The sequence below is a fragment of the Polyergus mexicanus genome, unplaced genomic scaffold, assembly GCF_030449975.1.
Source record: "Polyergus mexicanus isolate NDT 795.1 unplaced genomic scaffold, iyPolMexi1.0 SCAF_7, whole genome shotgun sequence".
In the NCBI taxonomy this organism is placed as follows: Eukaryota; Metazoa; Arthropoda; class Insecta; order Hymenoptera; family Formicidae; genus Polyergus; species Polyergus mexicanus.
Window position 1 is genome coordinate 2,939,111 of NW_027223327.1, and position 21,283 is coordinate 2,960,393.

At 33.9% G+C, this 21,283-nt stretch overlaps 1 protein-coding gene across 6 annotated transcripts in view; it reads left to right on the top strand.

Moving 5' to 3' along the window:
* Positions 1–219: 219 nt before the first annotated feature.
* LOC138935208 (metabotropic glycine receptor) overlaps positions 220–21,283 on the top strand; it is a 91,558-nt gene continuing 70,494 nt past the window's right edge. For 2 of the 6 annotated variants that reach the window (XM_070299655.1, XM_070299656.1), the window contains exons 1-2: positions 220–1,321; positions 2,140–5,531. In XM_070299655.1, coding sequence (XP_070155756.1) covers positions 3,596–5,531 — 1,936 coding nt within the window. In that variant the 5' untranslated portion in view covers positions 220–1,321; positions 2,140–3,595. The remainder of the gene's footprint in view (positions 1,322–2,139; positions 5,532–21,283) is intronic. The other 4 variants (XM_070299652.1, XM_070299654.1, XM_070299651.1 and 1 more) reach the window with 4 other exon arrangements.

Genomic DNA, 21,283 nt, shown 5'->3' on the forward strand with positions numbered 1-21,283 from the left:
TAAAGGAAGATAAGAAAAACTTGATAAGAAAAACTTGATCCAAAATTAGAGTCCGCAGATTCCCAGATCATGGAAGATAAATTTAATTTGCAACACCCTGTATAACCCTGTATTTTTCGCAACGACCGTCAATGGACGTATAAAAGCAAAAGCTTCATTTTATTCATACGTCCCAGTAGGAAAGCTGTAAAACTGTACAGAGATGGTGCACGAAAGATTAAGATTAAGATCTAGACTAAAGCGTTGGGAACGGAAAGCGGCGCGAAACTCGGTGCATCGCTAAGGGAGAGGGGTAGATCATGCGCTCTGCATTCACACATTGGTCGGCATGAAGGGTGGCGGATTTCCCAACCCTTGTCAGTTTGTCGCCGCGTGCGAGCGTATACAGATCTGTCGTGACCGTTGACTCGCGAGAGAGATATAGAAAAAGAGCAGGAAAGAGAGAGAGAGAGAGAGAGAGAGAGAGAGAGAGAGAGAGAGAGAGAGAGAGAAGGAAGGAGAGAAAGAGAGGAGCAAAAACAAAAAAGAGTTCGTTGTTTTTCTAGGAAATTGTTGTAAAATGACGACAGGCAGAACGAGTTTGTACACTCGATTCATCGATCCGACTTGAAATCGACAATTCGAACAAATTTTCGACAAATCAAAAAGCGCGAAAGAAAAATATAAACACATATTTATCAAAGATTATATAAAGTAGTTAATATAAAGTAAGATAAATTGCATGCAGTTTTTAGGAAACGAGAGAATACACAAAAGATGCACAAGTTTTTAATCCGTGCGATTGAAAGGATGTATAATTATGAATATTAATTCGATTATCGTCGATGTATAATTAATTTGATTATATTTATTTTGAATATTTATGATAGATCAACGATTGCGAATGATTCACGTATAATTGTTCGAAAACTATTAATAATGCGGATTTAACGCGAAATTGAATTCGAAATTATATCGTCGATTAATCGAGATAAACCAGCTGTAAACCAGCGTTACGTATTTAATTTTTGAGATTTTCGCTATTCATATTTGATTTAAAAAATATACGCGACGCGACACAACACTTTGTGCGATCGAAAAAAGAGCTTAATCGCCCTGAATATTGAATTAATTGCTATAGAATTAAATGCGCTTTAAAATGATTTTTTATTCCAAAGGGGAACGTATTATCGGGAATTGATTTTTTAAAATCAATCTATAATAAAAATCGAAAAGCAGATTATCAGGAAATTCATGTTAATCTTTTTTGGTGCGTGTGAAAGAATTATAAAAATATTTTTTCTGTTATTTGTCTTTTTAATTGCAGAACAAGATAAACTATGTAAGTTGAATTCTCATTCTGATTTTTACTTTTACTTTTCATTGTGTGTGCTTTTTGTTTAGGTAAAATGTAGAAGAGCCGGTAGAAAAAAAATTCGAGAAGTTCATTATCGATGAAATCAAGCTAATTACTCGATATTGTAGAGAAACCGGACAGCTCTTTTTGAAAACGATTATTAATTTGATCGATTAAAAATGATATTTCGTTGAAAATTAATATTTTTGGTATTGGTCTAATTATGCGAGTGATTAAAATTTATAAAATCTCAAAATGTCTAGGATAAAATTAAATTAGTTCTCATATTTGAGCATTGAATTCATTTCGAAGCAATTATTAATTTGCGCAATTACGGAACAATATGTCCGATGATGGATTTAATTTTCATTAATGAGATCTGAACTGAATGTGATTTTTGATGTCAATTTGCGGATTATTTTGTTGATTGAAGTTACTTGAATATTGTTTCTCTTGATATCTTCGGAAAAATCGATGAATGATTATTGTATGGTTGAAGAGGATGATTAATTCGGCCATTTAATTTGAATGATCAATTATTGTGACAATTTGTACATTTGTACTTTTATTCGTACTTTACATTTAAATTTCCTCAATATCGACTTGTTATAAAAAACATGAGAAACATAAATTAAAATTATAAAGGAAAAACGTGGAATGTACGTGGTTTATTCCACAATTATTTTTTTATTTAATTATACATATATTTAGGCATTTGTGTTGTATGAACGGCATTTGTTTGGCTAAAAAAAAAAAAAAAAATTGGCTAGCATACATAAAAAAATATATTACTTAATAATTAGGCATACAACGATGCTTACAATCGCAACATTGTCATTAATTGCGAGTAGGATAAAATGGCGACACACACATATGGATAAATTTATCACGTGTCAATTTTTCGTTGAAACGCGCTATCAAATAATGTGAACGTGCCATAATCTATGATGACGTGCATGTGAATTACGAACGCGGGAACAAGTTAGGACTGTTTTATCGCTGAGTGAAAATCTCAATTAATTACAATTATCTGTGAAATTGCTGTCGGAATTAATGGAGAAACATTTTTTATTCTCGCTCTCTGAATCGCGGAAGATAACGATCGTGATAATTACGTATTGTAATGAAAGTGTCAGTTATAATGATACGGCCGAACCAAGAGATTGCTTCAACAGATCAAATCAATATAATATCCTCGAGAAATTGACCAAGTGTTTTTCTTCTCTCAATCTTTCAATATTTTTCACGATACTCGCCAATTCTCGATCATCTCCAGTTATGCATTTGCGTCGAGATTAGGCTTTTGCGAAATTTTGATTCATAAGTCGCTCAAAAATAATTGTACCGAAATCGAACTATTGCAAGAGAGAGAGAGAGAAGGATCTCGATTAATTTAGCTCGTGCGTAAAAACATTTCACACGTGATCTGATCCCAAGAGCATCCGCATCGATAACAGATCACCAGATCGATTTGTCGCGAAGGGACTCGTCGTCGAAGAGCAGTGATTGCGGGCGTGTCTATCATCAGCAAAAAAAAAAAAAAAAAAAAAAAGCAAATGCTGAAATGTGGTGCTAGTTGCAAGCGGAAATTAAGTCGATTGCAGAGATGCCGAGAGACCATTAAGCACTCCGGAACTATAAGAGGATACGATCTCTCAAGGACCATAGATTAGACCAGAGAAATGTAAGATTGTATGGGAATCTCAAAGATGCTATTCTCGTCACTAGGATCTATCGAGCATCGTGAAGATTGTTTTAAAAAGGCACTCAACATTGCGAAGATGTTAGAGAGCTATTTTCGCAGGATTTATTAAAGATCAGAAATTCTGGAAGAATGTAAAAAAATTATACGTCTTCAGGAATCTTGTAAAAATTTTCACATCGTTAGTGATATTAGAAGCAGATTGTGTAAATACGACGAGAATAATAATCAAGTTGTAATAATGAAATGTTACATTGATCGCGAGAAATATCGAAGCATAGGTGTATATATTGTCAGGAGATGGAGAACTACGTTATATGAGGATGTGTGAATGTGAAATCAATCTCAAGAAACATATAATCGCGCAGGCTAAAACTTGAAGGCATGTCACCTTATTTCGAGCAGCTGCTGCGAATCACTGTTACAAGCGGACGATGATCATTCGTCGTCGTTGAAAATGTCAGGATTAAATTTAAACAAATTCGAAGAAAAATATCGTCGCGGGCGGATGTAACAAGCGACAACAGCGTTGCAAGCGGAAGGATGAGCGGCTGAAGATGAGTGCGTCAGGTTATTGGTGCGCGCTCATCCTGCTCACGTTCACGCAAGATTCCCTCGGCAACCACTACGAGAAGCTTCTCCAGGTCGAGAAGCCGAAGGGGTATCTGCGGCATCAGCAGAATCACCGCGCGTCGTCCTTCGTCGACCGCAGGCTCGTCGACACGACGGAATTCCGTGGCGCCGAGATCCTCTCGACGCTCAACAGTCCCGCGGCGATTCGCTCGATTGGGGAAATCGCTCGCACCGAGGCGGAAGTGGAGGTGGAGAGGGTGAATCGTCGATCGGAAAATCGTCCAACGATCACGTGGAAACGCGCTTTAAGCGTCTTCCGGCCGACGGAGATCCATTCCGTTGCGATCGCGCCGATTCGTCCCGATTCCGTGAATCGTCCGCGCGCGAAAAATCTCGTTACCGGTATGGGGGATCCCCGTCCGACGGAGATTCATCCCGCGCCGAGATATCGTTCCACGGAAATCGCCTCCGGGAGGGTCTGCGTTCCGCCTCAGGTCGAATCTCAGGAGAAGCGTTCCGTGCGGATTCGCTCGACGGAAATGCGCTCGCAAACGGAAAAGCGTCGTTCCGCGAAGGAAATTTCGCCGACAGAGATCGGACCGATGGAGGTCTTCCGGATGGAGATGGAAGAGCCGGAAGCGTCGAGCGTCGAGAGATCGCAGATCCGGCACGGGAGATCGAGGAGTCATTTCGCGCGGCAGAAGATGGCGGAGGATCCCGCGAAGGACCCGGTGAATAGGATCAAGACCAGCGTTCGCGTGGATCGCGAGAATCACTACAAGACGCAAAGTCGAGTGGATAGAGTGAGTGACTATCCGGAAACGTATGTTTCGTTCAAGCATAATCATTCTTGGCTTCTGGAGCGAAATTTCTCGAAGGATAACTCGGTCAACAGCCAATCTCTCGATCGAGACGAGGATAATGTTCCGGAGGGATTGGAAAGTTTGCTCAAGCTGTACCAGGCAAGAAAAGGAAGCGCGCTCGAGGAAAGTTCCGCTATTCCTCTCACGCGTAATCTTTCCCGGCTGATCGAGCAAAATTTCTCCAAGGATAACTGGAGAAACATCGGATTCTCCGATCATAGCGAGGACGAAATACGGAAAAATTCCAACGGTGGTGCGATCAAAGCGCGTCATTCGGAGAATCACGGCATTCTGCGCTCGAGTCCCGATCCCCTGAAGAGTCTCTTCAAGGATGATCCCTTGAGTAAACTGAGAAAAGCGATATTCTTGAACAAGACCGTCGTGTCGATAGCCGCTATTGATCGCAACACGACCGAAACGCTCGGCATCGATGCGGCTGAAGCGAACACCAGTGAAACCGTCCGCGATCTCGAAGAGGAGGAGGAGATCCTGCAGGATGTCGTGATGGATTACCCGAACTTCGAGGAATCAGCGAACGCCTCCTTCCTCGATCGGTCAGCTCGCAGAAGATCGCAGGCCACCCAGGTTGACATCGTGACGCGTTTCTTGCGGATAATCGAGAACCAGCACACCCTGGGCGACAATTGCACCGCCGGCACTGACTTGAATCTGGGCGAAGGTGTCGTGGATCAGTACGCGCAAGAGAGATTCCGTCTCGAGGCGGAACTCGCCGTTAATCGGGCCAACATGCTCACCCGGCTCTGGAAGTACGCGCCGGAAGTGATGCTGTCGTCCGAGTATCTGCTGCACGCCAGCGTCTTATCCATGGTAGAGTTCGACGAGGATATCTTCGCCGCCGGCAATTGCTACGACAAGTTGCAGTATCGAAATCGCTGGCTCTACTGCCCGTTCGCTCACAGGTTGCCCAATCAGGACGGTATCCTAGTAAAGGATCTCGCGATCGAGTACAAGTACTTGAGCAACAGCAGCGAGTGGTTCTACATCGCCAGGAAGAACGCCGAGAGGGTGATCGCAAGTTATGAGCAATTCAGTCACGGTGAGTTGTTAAGATCGTCTTTATATCGGTCTCATTAATATTGCTAGATAAAAGAATCCATCGATTGATTCCCTTTGTCGAGAGAAGCTCTCTATTCGGTATATAAATTCATTCTTTATTCGATAAATTCAAAGTGAATTCTCTTGTTGAAGCGAATTTTTCTGAAAATTATCGTTATAAAAACAACTGCTTAAGCTAAATAAAATGAAAATTGTGCGAATAAATATAGATAGGTCAATAATGGTTGCATTGCTAATGTCAATTCATGAATTAAACACGTCGGGGTTTTATTTTCGCCAAGTTAAATGATCATTCATCGATTCCACTCGCGGAGAACTAGTCGAATATTTTTCTCGGTTACATATACAATATAATTGGAAAAAAAAATATATTTAAATTTTAATTAAATATTGTTTGAGAGGAAAGAAGTTAGGCGAAAATTTTCGAGGAGTTTACATACTGCGTACATCTGGCGACTCAGCAATATCGTCTTCTATAATCCGTAATTGTGTTGTACCAGGAGTTGAGCAAGTCGATAACAAAACGGGCGCGGACGTACGCGAATGCTTGCGGGCAACATTACAGCAGCCATGTACACTCGACAGCAGTCAATTAGTTTAACATGCACCAGTAATCGGCAGTAATTTAGTATAACTGCAGCGGGAATATTATATAAACACAATACTATATACATATAAATTTTCTCTCGCCACGGTATATATTATTGCAAAGCTGTTACTTTACTATGATGACGACATACACGATCAAATATATTATGATAACAATTTTATTTTTAATAATATTATTTAATAATATTATTTTAAAATAATAATAAATATAATATAAATATAAATAATAATTTCTTATTATGTATTATTATTTATTTCACACTGTGTGTGTGTTATCGAACGTTATTATAATTAAATGATTATGACGGGCTGTAATTTTTTTGCATTGATTGCACCGAGATTATAAATATTTTTTTTATTTTAACCATCTTTTTACAATCTTTTCTGTTTTGTATGTCTGCCTTTATTATGTCTGTCTGTAAGATAATGGTGTTGCAAATGCCCGCAGGATAACATTCATCCGCTTCCTGGTTAAACAAAATGTCGTATTTTCAGCAGAGACAACTATAATAATTACATTTTTTCTTTAATCTTTTCGCTCTACGAACTGGAAGTGAACATTGTGAAAGAATTGTCATCTTTTTCAAGATTTAATTTCAATCTCCATTTTTTTTTTTTTTAAATGTAATTAATAAATGTTTTTTATAATTATCTTTTTTTAAATTAGAAACTCTGCTATTCGCAGTGAATTAATTCGTGAATAAATTAATTGACTTCGCATGAAATATCTGTAGCGAATTTATAGAAATTCCTGCTTGATAACTTTGTGCAATAATGAAGAAGTTTCATGATCTCCTCCAGAGCTCTCAAAGAACTTTAATTCACGATGAGGCATGTATCTCTTTCGTACAAAGCCTCCATATATATTTTGAGACATATTCTCAGCAAGAAAATGTGATTCCACATTTAGTTTCTATGCCCGCGCGTGCCGCATTGTGGTAAACATTTTCGAGAAAAAAGCTTTGCCAATGCCAATATGTCCGCTTTCTGTCTTAAGTTACTTAAGTTTGACTCGCGAAATATTGCTTTTTCCAGTAAAAGGGTTTAAGCTTGTTAACCCTTCGCCAAGTAACTTTTTTAATCTCGCTAATGGGAGAGGCAGGTGTCCTTCTTAAAATGTGTACGAGGAAAGATATTGTACAACAGAGACGGATAGAAACAAAGAATGAGAGAGATAAATAATTTTTTTTAAAAGTGTTAATGAATTTCTTTGTCTTTACATTCCTGTTTTTCTCTTCTCTTCTCCTCTCTCTCTCGCTCTTTCTCTCTCTCTCTCTCTCTTTCTCTCTACATATATATATTTAAAATTATAATTATTTTTGATATGATTATATTTTTCGTCAGGAAAAATTTTTTGTCAATGCTAAATTAAATTAAAAAGTGCTAATATTTTTTTGGTATATTCTGTTCGATTTCGTTCGTGTGATTTAAAATGTAAATTAAAATACAAAAAAATCCAAACTTTTTGTTTTACTTGTATGGAAAATTTTCTTGCATATTTTTTCTATTTTTGAATTTACATATGTCAAAAGTGAGATATCTAATTAAATAAAAACATATAATGTGATTAGAAATGTAATATCTTATATTGTAACAAAAAGAGAGAAAAAGATAAAGAAAGAGTATAAAGAGGAAAGTACGAGAGAGATAAATAAAAATTGAAGAGAATAAATGTGCAACACATATTTCCGCTATAAAAAATTTAATTTCCCGTGTCTTTTGTTTGCACATAAATAATTATATTACATACATAAAATGTGTAAATATTTATTTTATAAAATATCTATTATATGATATCTCATGTACGTGTCGTAACTATAATATTTTTATTTATCAAGTGCTAAATAATTCTTCAAGAAAATACATCATTATTATAATTAATTGAGGCATTAAATTGCCTTAATTCACAAAAGCCATGTATACGCGAAGAGATCTTATAATAAAAACAAAAACATTAGAGATATAAAAACGGTAGAGATATAAATATGATTTTAATTTCATCTTTCGATTATTTGCAAATTACATTGTATAATCTTTGCTCTGCCTCTTGAGGCATAATTATTAAAATATTTAATAAAGAACAATGAAAAATATGAAAAAGATTGCAGAAAAGAGAGGCTTTTCTATAGGACACTATTTTTCTCGATAAAAAGGACAAGACAGGTTGCACGCAATGATGAAATAGAAAAATCTATCTCGGTAATAATGTAAGCTATCAATAGAATTCTCCAAAGTAGAAAATAGCTTAGCAGAAGATCCGAACAGAATTTCTTTTTAACAAGGAATGGACAGTGTTCCTTAGACGATCAATCCTCTTATAGCAAGTCAATTTTCAACTCACAACTTCGTCTTTTCGTTTTGAGTCTGCACGTGAGAGACGTTAATATACAATATCTTGTTCTAGAAAAATAAAATTATATACGAATAAAAAAAAAAATTGTTAAACGGACGATTTACTCACGAGAAAGAATTACTCCTGTTTGCAAAAGAGAAGAAACGATAAGACGTATGCGACGATGTGTAACTTAAAGTTCGATTTAAGATATAAAAGATGAAAACAAAATAGTTATCCCAAGATGGCAAGGAAATGACATAAGAGATATCGATGAATAATGTACAATAGCAGCAGAGAAAAGAGAGAAACTTCTTCGGCAGGGCTTTTCTTATTTATAGGAGTTTTAAGGAATACCTAGTCGGTGATATATATTATAGACTTCGAACCAAGAACTAGGTGTTACACGCAGGGAGGAAAATTATGAAATATAGATCTCTGTAAAGTTTATAATGAATTTTATATAACGGAAACTTGTACGTTTATTAAATATATTCGCAATGTGTTTATACACACAATGAAATTTAAAATATCTGAACTAATGTTTGATATTTAAAAAAATGTAAAGTAATGGCGTAAATTAATAATATTAGTATTCGAAATGTAAAGTGCAATAAATTTTGAAATTAAAGGATGGAGGAATATAAGGTATACGATGGAGGATTAATTCTGATGATGGCTCTTATCGCGTTCTCAATATTTTGGGCTTGCATACGGTCCTTATACGGCGAGAGCGGGAGGACGATCTTCTGGAAAATCTCCAAGAGAGATAACAAACACGGTTTAAAATGAACCGTCCCATGATATATAATGCGTGTTCAAAAATTATAGTAGCACACCATATATTCTCATTTTTGCCCGAGGATGCTCGCGTGTTGCGAAATCATCCGTCATTTATGTCCGCGCGAAATTACGTAAGCTTTGTTATGCGTTCGTATGCGCAATATGAATTTAATAGCCGAAGCCTTTGTTGTGCGCGCGGACCTGCACGTTATTAGAAATTCAAATAACCCGATCATTACGCATTCCGCGAGTGCTATCGAATATTCGCTATCGATCATTTCGTTGGCGGATTTTCAAGCGCGAGAGATCCGCATAATAAGATTATAATGATCAAAATTATGATGATTGTCAGTTGTGAAATTCATCCGATTTGTCTAATTCCTTCGTCGATCCCGCCGTTAATTATCTCTCCAGCGGTTATTATTCGATTATTCAAACGGGACTTGCATAAGAAACAGAGAAATACGATAATAGTAGTTATACATGTAATCGCTATTCTGTGCGATCGAGGATCTATTAATATATTTCGTTCTTTTTTTTTTCAAATTTTTATTATTTCATCAATTATACAGGGTGTCCCATTTTTAAAAAACGCACCTCGATAATTCTTCAACGAAGCATCTTCGGCAAAAATGTTTTAGACAAAAGTTGTATAGTTCAGAGGGGAATACATGATGAAAATATGGACTTGACTTTGAGTGATCTTTTCAATGCCAAATCAATGTGATCGATGTTTTCTTAAAAATGGAACCCTCCTCGTAAAATATTTAATTTTTGATAATCTTACTAGTAATACTTTTTTAAATACAGAATAATGAGACAAATCAATTAGTATAAAAAAAATAATTGCTTTTAAGAAAAAATATGTAATTATTTATAATATATTTTTTTAAACGATTATTCGTTTTTTCTCTTTACACTAATCGATTCGTCTCATTATTCTGTACATAAAAGTATTACGTTAAGATTATCGAAAACTAAATATTTTACGAGATATTTTATTTTTTATATCAAAATATGTCAAATTAAGATATAAAATAACTCAAAAAGTAATTAATGAAAAAATATTTTATTATAGTGTTTTGAAAAGCTCTCGTTGAAAATGTTTCGTTGAATAATTATCTACACCCTGTATAGCAATTATTATTCATTATAATTAATCTGTATTTTTGTATGATAATTATCTGATATTAAAATGCATTTAAAAAAAAAAGGAAATTTTTAATATCGATATATTTCAACATGGAAAAATTGATTTTATTTATTTTTTTTGTTTTAACAAATTGAATTAAGACATAAAAATTTGATATGTCAAATATTTTATGTATTTAATCATTTATCTATACTTATTTATTTAATCTTTGATTAATTTTTTTCAATAAATCTTTTGTTTATATTCTGACTCGTGAATAATTAATCTTTTTGCGAGTAAATGAAGCTGCTTTGGTTAGCAATAAACGTTTGTACATTAGTCCATTAGTGAATTTACGCTTTTCACTAGTGCACGAATGCACGCGAATAAGGAAACCGGCACGATCGATCGATTCGTATAGCAACTATCGAAAATAACTGGCCTTTTCGTATGAAGTATTAGCCGCAGAAACATTAGCGTTCTCAATTCGGGCGTTAATTAGCACGTCATCAAACGCGCATTAATTAATGCATAAGTCAATCGCACAATATGCTGCCGACTAGCGCAGCGTTCAATATTTATGTAATTGCCATTATTCTATTAATCTTTAAAACAGTTTCATAGAATTCAACACAAAGAATCGTTTGAAATTAAAAAATCGTTTAAATTTATACATTAAGTAAAAAAAAAAAATAATAAATGTTATATTAAATCTTGCTTTTTTATTACAAGTTGCAGTTGTAATTTAAAAAAAAATAATAATACGTGTAATAAAAATTTTCTAACACTTATCTAATTATTTATTTATAATAGATAGATCGCTTTAACATAGATTTTAGAATTTATATACAGATTGATAGAATTTACGAGCAATCTGGTATGTAATAATAATAAATCTGTTTAGAAAATAAGAAGATATAAATCGCGATTTTAGATTAAAAAATTATTCGCCTATTCAATCTACTTAATTAACTTTCGCGCGAAACAACCTTGCCTTTCCATTTTAATTATTATAGTTTTTCTGGAGCACTCTAGTTTGATGCAGCCTCTAATAGATTGCTTTTGGTTAATCACGCACGAAAAACACATGCATACATATAGTTATTATTTAACTACATATACGTAATTCTAGACACTACATATATACAAGATCGTAGACTCATACATATTTAAACAACAGATCTCTAATGATATTTTAATAATATTATAATAAGTCTCTTTTTTTTTTCCTCCGACATGTTTAAAAATTTAGAAAATGCACGATAGATATTTTTTATTATATTTGACCGTATTAAATTTGTGAAACGAGAAAAAAAAGAATCACACTTTACAGTCATCCCTTTTTTAAAAAACTAGTAACTATTGTGCGCGGAATTTCCGATATGATCTACGATACCGATCGCATCCTGCAGCATGAGGCGATTGGAAAAGTTTGTTTTGTTCGGAGAACACAAAGAATCCGACTTGGATTTTAATAGAGAATCGGCTCTCGGGATTACTTCTCGTTTCTGCGCAAGATTCTTGATTGTTCGCCGAAATTGAATGATCACGAAAGAAAGCAAAAACGAAATCGAATTATTTCGTCAGATAGCACGATCCGTTCAAGGGGAAATAAATTGTCCTGAGACGTGAAAACAAGACGACAGCTGCCGATGTTTTGGAACAAACGACGTTCCCTGGACCGTTGAAAATACAATTGGAAGCCGCGTTTGTTTGAGATACGCCCGGCTGAAGAAATTACGAAATAACAATTACCAAAATAAAAAAATAAAAAATAAAAAAAAAATTCTTTGCTTCAATATTACATGATCGGTTATTAGAAAAAATGCGTTAAAACATATATTTTATAGAATTATATTTACGTATACAATATACAAGCTATATTTATATTCTGTAAATAATATGTAAGAATCTATTTTAATATCAAGAGATCGTCTCTTATTTCTTCACCATTTCTATATTTGGTACTTTTAGTAGGTTAATGCGAATCTGTTTGGTTTTTCATCGAGTTCTTATATTCTTAGATCTTCATCCTCGTTGAACATTTAAAATATAACCATCTGATACTGGTTTTCTATTTTTAGATATGACCAAATCGAATGATTTATGTTCTTATTAAGAGAAAAAAAATCTTATTAATAATATAAGTTTTACAGATGTTACGCAAAAATATACAAGTATAACGTATATATATATATATATATATATATATATACGGTGGGCCCAAATGTTCCGGTCAGATTTTGAGATTTTATAGAAAATTTAATTCTGAACAAAAAGGGTCGAAAAATGCTTCCTTAAAAAATTAGCGCTCAAAAACTTCTGAAATCACGGTTATATTTTACAAATTTCAAAGTATGCGTCTTTTAACAAAAAATTCCAAAATAAAATTTGTAGAGAATTAAATTATCTTTCAAATGAGATCACAATGATTGTAGTACGTTTCATAGATTTTGAAATAACCAGTTTTAAATGTACAAAAAAGTGTTCTTTCGGTTATCTCTCTCGATGGTAGAACTTTTTAAAAATATTCTTCATTTATGGCCTTCAGTTATAGCCTTAGGTAATTTTTAATGTTTATTTTGCTCGTTGGTTATTTCGCTAAAAAGATAAAAAATAAAGATTTTTTTTCTTTCTTATTTTTATTGATTTTTTCCAAGAAATTTATTAAGTTTCATTTTCTTTTTATTTTATTTTCTTTTCACCTTCTGCTCTTCCTTTTATCCTCCTATAGTGATTGATTTGAACAACGCAGCAAAATTAATTTTTTTTTTTTAGTGAAATAACCAACATGCAAGATAAAAATTACCTAAGGCCATTACAGCATAAATGAAGAGTATTTTTAAAAAGTTCTACCATCGAGATAACCGAAAAAATACTTTTTTGTACATTTGAAACTGGTTATCTTAAAACCTATGGATTGTACTCCAATCATTTTGATTTCATTTGATTCGCATTTAATTCTCTACAATTTTTGTTTTGGTACTTTTTGTTAAAAAACGCATACTTTCCCTGATATTTGGTGATTTCTCAGAAATTTGTGGGCGCTAATTTTTTAAGGAAGCATTTTTCAATTCATGTTTATGTGAGAAACTTTTTGTCCAGAATTAAATTTCCTATAAAATCTCAAAGTCTGACCGGAACGTTTGGCCCCACCTTGTATATTATTATTAACATTATAAAATATATTAATAGCGTTATATATCGTACATTTATTTATATATAATTATTCTTTATACGAATATTCTCTTAAATGGAATCAGTGTATTATCGCTAATAAATAGTAATTACAATTATAATTATAACACTGAAAACAATGAAATCTCAATGAGAAAAATCAGTTAATAATGGCTGATTTTCAGTGAAATTTAATTACCATAATCTGTCAAATATAAAACAGAGGAGCAAAATGTGTGCGGGGGTGTTTTCTTTCGAGATCAGTAAAATATTCATTGATCTTCGGTAAAATTTTGTCACTGCTTTAATCACAATGATATGTTTACCGATTCAGTTTAAGAGAGCATATAAAAGAAAAAGAAAATGTTGTCTTAGATTGTTAGATGATTAGATTTTTAGATCGTCAGATCAATGACCATTAAAACTATTGGTTTCCGGATGAATCCGATTACATCTCGATGAACTAAATTCCTTGAAACTTTCTGCACTGAGTTGGTGACGTTGTGAATAATCGCTGTTGTTTTATTCGACCTCGAGTACCTGCGGCTATACAAGATGACCCAGCACGATCTGTGCGATAAATAGAAAGGTCACTGAAAGAGCTTTGAAACCTAAAATTGCATTAAAATATTAAAGTATCAAGATCCGATAGCGATTTATAAAGCAAAATAAGCTGAAAATAGTGAGAAAAAATATGTTTATTTATTCAATTAAAACGAATTTATCTTATTTTGATATATATATATATATATATATTTTTTTTTAAATGCTTTATTAATATATTTGTTTGTATGTATACTGACCCCCTCCCCCCCCCCCCTTTTATGAAGCGGACAGATTAGCTGAAAACTATACTCTGCACATACATACCAATATAATTATTATTTGTTCTCGGGATCGATGTTGTTTACGGCTGCGTCGATTAATACGAAAAATCAATACATATTTATTCGTTCTTCAGTTTCGCGCTGTGCGTTTCGAGTGCGTTCAAATATACGTGGAGGAAATGCGGATTTATTGAAAAAGTTGCGAGAGGCGATTCTCAGTTGGCTTTTATATCGCCGCGTATACACACACAATATATATATATATATATATATAAACAGCAGCAGTCGATCTCTCGGCTTCCTTTCGGCCGTAAAACCCGCGCGTAAAGGGAAGGTATATAGCGAACTCGCTCGTATAATTCATGGCAATATAAAACGACCACGGGGATATGAAACGATCCCGGTGCATCACGCCACCATTAAAACAGTAATCTTTAGGGGAGAATCGACATTGGCGCGAATGTTACTCGCCGCGATTTCCGCGATTAAAATATCATTCCGTGGAGCTCATCTATCTTTCCTTCGGTTGAAATTTTACTTCCTTCAACCCTCCATCCGTCGCGCTGAATATTTAAAACGGCACGCTAACGTCACGTGATGAAGCTGAACAGACGTGCGTTCAGAGAAGCAAATGGCAAGTCGGCGATAAAATTCAGAATTGTTTCGTATCTCCTGGCTTTTGAAAACTCGCTTATTATAAAATAATACTGTATCCATTTCTGTTAAACTTATATTATCATATGTTGAATATAAAATGTCAAAAATAAATGTGAACTATGAAAGAGCTTACAATTTATTTATTCTTAATTTTTTTCTCGCACGATATAATTCAGCTCTAAGCTGGATTTTCGTTAATTATGATACTTATCTCGGAGATGGAACATTACGACAGTCCCAAGGTATTTTAACAATTTTATGTGGACACGTTTTTATAGTGCCTGATGATACGCAATAATTAAAGACCATTTCTACTGGCTCGAGCCATTAAACCGAGAGAGCTTTCGCGGAGATTGAAATGTTTAAATTATGAAATATAGTATGTAATACCTATTAAAGGATTTTAGTGACATTACGTAGCTTTACATTACTTAAATACTCGTCTATTCTAGTTGACACACAAAATGTATCTGTCTAAATATTAAAGTTATCCGAGAAAATTATTCCTAATTTTCTCTCTTCTTTTCATTCAATATTATTTAATATTATAATATATAAACGCACGCATGCGCGTATGTTTTTTTTTTTTTCTTCCAGAACAGAGTTTCAACCTTCTCGTTCAATTCTGAAATTTATGCACGATTACATTTTCTCATTTCTTCCGCATGAATATAACATATCGTTCAGCTCCATTTGTTTCCTTCAAATATTCGACGCGAGAGACAAATATCATTTTTACAAGCGCAATAATTGGTGCGGTGGAGCATCGATATATTTATTGACGATCACTACATCGATTGTCTCGGAGAGATATATGGTATGCTTTTCACAAGACCGTTCGACATTTCACTTATAATCAATGACTTGCCTGCACGGAATGCACTCAAGGACGATCGAACTCTTTTAATTATGTATTTGATGAAATCTGCTGACGCGCAATGAACGGCCAAGATCTAACGCGTAAATTAAATCGGCGAAAGTTTATAACGAAATAGATAGGGGGACGAGGGGATATGGAGCGCTCATTTGAAAACGTAATTGAATTATTACATTATTCGTAATGTTTATTATATTATTGCAGAGACTAAACTATAAAATTCGTTGATAAACGCATCGTGCTGTGTTTCATGTGCTTTGTATGAGATATGTAATAATATATATTAGTTGTAATAATATATTTATCTCTGCGGATGGAGTGTATAAAATATTCATAGATGAGAAAAAAAAAATTTGTTTACACAAAATTGCAATAATTTAATAGGGTTCCAAGGAAAAGAAATGTGTATCGAAATAATAAATTCACGATGCAGATATCTACAATATTATAATCGACATATATTATATTTACGATGTATTACATATATACGCAAATATGAAAATTATTACACTTAAAAAGATGAGACGAAGTTTTTAAAACAACAAAAATTGCAAAATTTTATTTTTCATATAAAATTTATTAATTTTATTTATATAAAAGATCGATTCGATCCTATTGTTCGAACAAAATGATAATTCTCGCTTCAGCCCGAAGAATTAAATTACGTCTTCGACAAATACGTATTCTTAGTAAAAACTTTGCGCACCATCTTCCGAAAAAGCTTTTGTCCTCGTTCTGAAATCCAGTCACGGATTACATCTTAATAAAAAAGAAGTTTGAGAGCAGCCTTCAATTTTCTATAACTTGTACGAAATTTTTTTTCGCCTCATCTCTTTTATCTATCGATATACAATATTTAGAGAGCAATTTTTATCTTGATTCTAATAACAATTATAAAAATCTGAACACATATATAACTACATATTTTTACTATATATCTCGTTTTTTTATTTAATAATCTTAATAATTTAATTATATTGGATAAACGAAAACATTGATAACTTTAACGAGTGTAATATACAATTAATAAAATAATTGAAGAATTTTACAAAATTTTACATAAAGGTGAGTTTTTCTTTTTCTTTTTTTTTTCTTTCTTTCTTTTTTTGTTGCACGATACGACAACACAAACATACGCACATACATATGCATGATCGAAATCACAAGCAACGCTGTTGTTATTTATCTTTTCACTTCAGTAATTTTTATCTGACTCCGCGAACAATTCAGCTGAATAATAATTTCTTTTGTACTCCTCGGTTGTATTTTTGTTCGATATTGCGAATATCAATGTCGGATTGAGTCTTTGAGTTTTCAAAAACTGGCAAATCGAATATTACTTTGATTTTCGGAAATACCGAAGTTTGCTGCGAAGGACAAAGGCTCTCGGCAAACGTCTCGTTCGCGGGAACAATGTGGGAGCATAAAGGGAGACTTGAAACTCAATATTGTGCTTGCGCACGGGCACGCGATGTCTCGAATGGGCTCCATCAGAAAATTTCAAGCACTTTCTGCGAAGAAGCCTCGAGTTGTTCAAAAGCGGATGTGCGCGTGGAAAATCGACGGAGAATCGATTTCACAAACGGGGATGTAACTCCACAAAGAACGAGGGTACTTGACTTGCCTAACTTTTTCCGTTACGATTTATCGGGACGTGTTATCCCACACACGACACATTTTGTCTATATATATATATTTTTTTTTTTAAATAAAATAAAACATTTTATTTTTAGATAAACAATATATTTAAGGAATAATAATCGTTGTATCACGTTCTCTATCTATTTATACTTTACTGTTATGGACATATTTGAGAGGGTGCATGAAGCATGATAATAGAGGAATGCTAATTTTAATAAGTATTAAAGTATGTTAAATTATCTCACGAAAGTTTTTGAAAAGAAACTTTAAAAAAATAGACGCAATAAGCTGTTTTTGTTTCATCTGTTTAGACGAGATTAAGAATGAGCTATTATTATATTATTATAAGTTATAATATTTATTTTATTAACTTTAACAATACATTTTCTTTGATATTATTGTGACTATTCGGGATTTTTTATTCCTTCAATAAGAGTTTAAACTAGTTTCTTCGCGCTGGGTTCTTAGACAATAAACACGTTATTTATTGCAAGAGTGACTTGCGAAGACTTTAAGAATTGTAACTTTATGGACACAGAGAAAGACCTGTCTACGTGTAGAATAATAAAATACGTTTACGCGCCCGCGGAGTGACGTAATTCATTCTACATATCTTTTCTGAAAAAAAAAAAAAAGATGAATTTCATAAAATTACTTCGCAACACGAAACTGTACGATAAAGATTTAGGAAATGACTTTATATGAGACCTCTATCTCTCTCCTTCTTATTAAAAAAGTTCTACAGCACGTTTTTGCGTCAGAAAAACTGCCTCTCCGGAATATAAAGATGTAGTAGCGATGGGGTTAAATCCGCGGGTAACTATCATGTATATCTCGCCACTTTTCCTTTTTTTTCGTGCCTGCGTTTTTCATATGCGCGTCTCACCCTCTTTTCCCGCCCCCTTTCTGTCTCTCCTCTTTCCCGGGGCGCGATTGCTCGACCGCCACCACCGCACAATCCCCGACCATCTTTCCCGACTGTTACCGTCTGGCCGCGGTTATTGGCTGCTATATTCGCGGGGGCGACATAAATTATTACTACGTGTTCTCGGGTAGTCTTACTTTTCCACTTTTACGACGACTGCGAGCAGCTTCGATCGCTTTCACTCGATAAGATAGTATCGAGGGAAAGGTCAACTCCCGAACCATCTAGGTCAAGCTAAATCCTCTTGACTAAGAAGATTTAAACATTAATCCTTATGATCCCAGCAGTTCTTTTTTTCGCGATGCACCCGTCAACTCTGTTAATTGTCTAATTCTTATTTAATATCTCGGAGGAAATATTCGCGCAGTCCTATTTTTTATTTTATAATACATTTATTATATATATGTATAATAGATCGAATATACATATTAAAAATTTTCAAGTTACCCCCTGCCCCCTTTAGAGAAGGAGCGGGGGCAATTTTATGTTCACGTAGTTAGAAAGGCCCCTCGAAAACATGAAAGATTCTCATGAACAATTTTTTGATTTGACAAATATTTTTAGAGTTATTAGCTTGTAACACTTTACGCGAGCCACCCTGTATATATAAACAGCGACGTATTATTATATTTTTTATGATAAAAAAATGCAACTTTGAATTTCATTCAATCTCTCCTTAAATATAATAAAGAATTTCTTCTTAAAAATTAGAGATAATGATTAATGACAATAATATTGGGATACCTCGTGTATATATATATGAAGTTAGATCTCGGATATATAAAACTGGTTCAAAACTTCTTAAACTTTGTCGGAGCTTTCCGTTAACCAAGTTTCCAAGCTGCTGCATTATTTCGTCATTTTCACGAGAAAGTGTATACATATGTATATATAATTATTCTATAGATTACCGGCACGTGTTTTTCAATGAAATTCCAGCGCGTGGCGGGGAGAACTTTCTCATGGACAGCCGTTGAAATTGCAAATAAATTTTTATCCGCTTCGTGACAATTTGTTGTTCCAGCAAATAGTGTTCGTAGCAAAAACCCATTTTATCGTTTATCGCTCAACGCCTCCCGTACCTCACCTCTATTATTTTCTATGTTGCTCCGTAATAAAAATACTCGTGCGAACGTGGAAAAATACTTAAATTAAATTCAGGTCCTTCGAATGTGTGTACATTGCAACACAATTGCTCCTGCGTGTACAGTGTAACCATATAAGAACGAATAAAACACTTGGGATGCAATTTTCAAACAGATCAAGTAAAAACTGGACCCTTGAACGTAATACACTGTGAAAAATATAATCGAAATGCTTTTCACGATACTTCGAGGAGAAGTTTGAAAACGAATGAAGTAAAGACAAAGTATTGTATATTTCTGTAAATTATACCATCATTGGTTTTGTAATGGTGTGTGTGTGTGTTTTTTTTTTTTTTTTTTTTTAATAAAATGTTACGATATCGTTAAAAATTGAACGCAGTATTGCAGATTTTCCTGTTAGCGTTATTGATGCCGGACAAGCCAGATAAAAATCTGCGCTCTAAAATCACGTAAGCTATCGATCGTAAGCTATCCACCAACTTCTACAGAGGAATGCATACAGCCTTTTGTGAAGCATTCGCGGATTTATTTCCATTTGCCCGCGTAATTTCTCGTTACTTTTCTCTTTTTCAGATATTTTATTAATCATTTTTCTACGACATATATAATTCTATAGAAATTTTAAAATTAATGCTATGACTATTCGAACGGGATTGGATTTTTTAAAGCGCGTCATTTGAGAGATTTGAATGCAACTGTAATATATTTAAATATAAAAATTATTTTTAATTAAATTATTTTCTAAATAATATATCCTAAATTAAAATTATATCTCAACTTCTTGTTCTTCTTTTGTAAAATTGATCGATTTTTTTTTTTTTTATATATATATATATGTATAATTATTTCCTCGAACGAGACACATATTTATTTTGTCAATAGTTTGCTTCGTGCCTTATAAAAGATTTAATATCAGTCGGACGTTAAACTTTTTTTTTTATCATTCATTGGAAAAACACGCGCCGTTTAATTGATACTCGCGAAAACGGATTGCGATTCAGGAAAAAGCGATGAAAACCCGATTCATATCTCTATATTTTTTGGCCTTTATTGGCGCAAACACCTTTTCAAAAAGTAATAAAATTTGTTGTCGCGGAGCTATCGCAATCATGTCCCTGTATTTCGCTACTATAGCGCGATCATCATCATTGAAAATTTTCTGAAATACGATTGTCGTAATCTACTTAAAGATTCTTAGATCTTTGGGTATATCGTCGCGCTGAAAGGAGAGGAAATGTCACGGCGATGCGCACGTTCCTTCAACGTGACAGACAATGCTGAGCTCAGCGTTCTCTGTCGTGAATACGATCGATATGTCATAAACTGTGTAGACTGCGTCGCCTTGTAGCAATGAGATCTTTTCCATCGCGCCATGCCAATGCTGTAATGATATCACTATTGTGCCGTAGGGTTGTAATGATATCGCTATTTGCTATATAAGGGGAGGCCCGATACGCAGCTTGTTATAAATCTTTCGCGAAGCCCATTATTTTTCTTGATATAAGGAATTACATCGCGTCAAAAGATCCCTTTATATATTTCTATATATATAAACAATGATTATTTATAAGAAATAAATATCCCAATAAACACTGTTTTGTAACTTTTACAGAACATTTACAAAACAGCTGTTCGCTGTTGTGGTAACCGTTATGTCCACGATTAA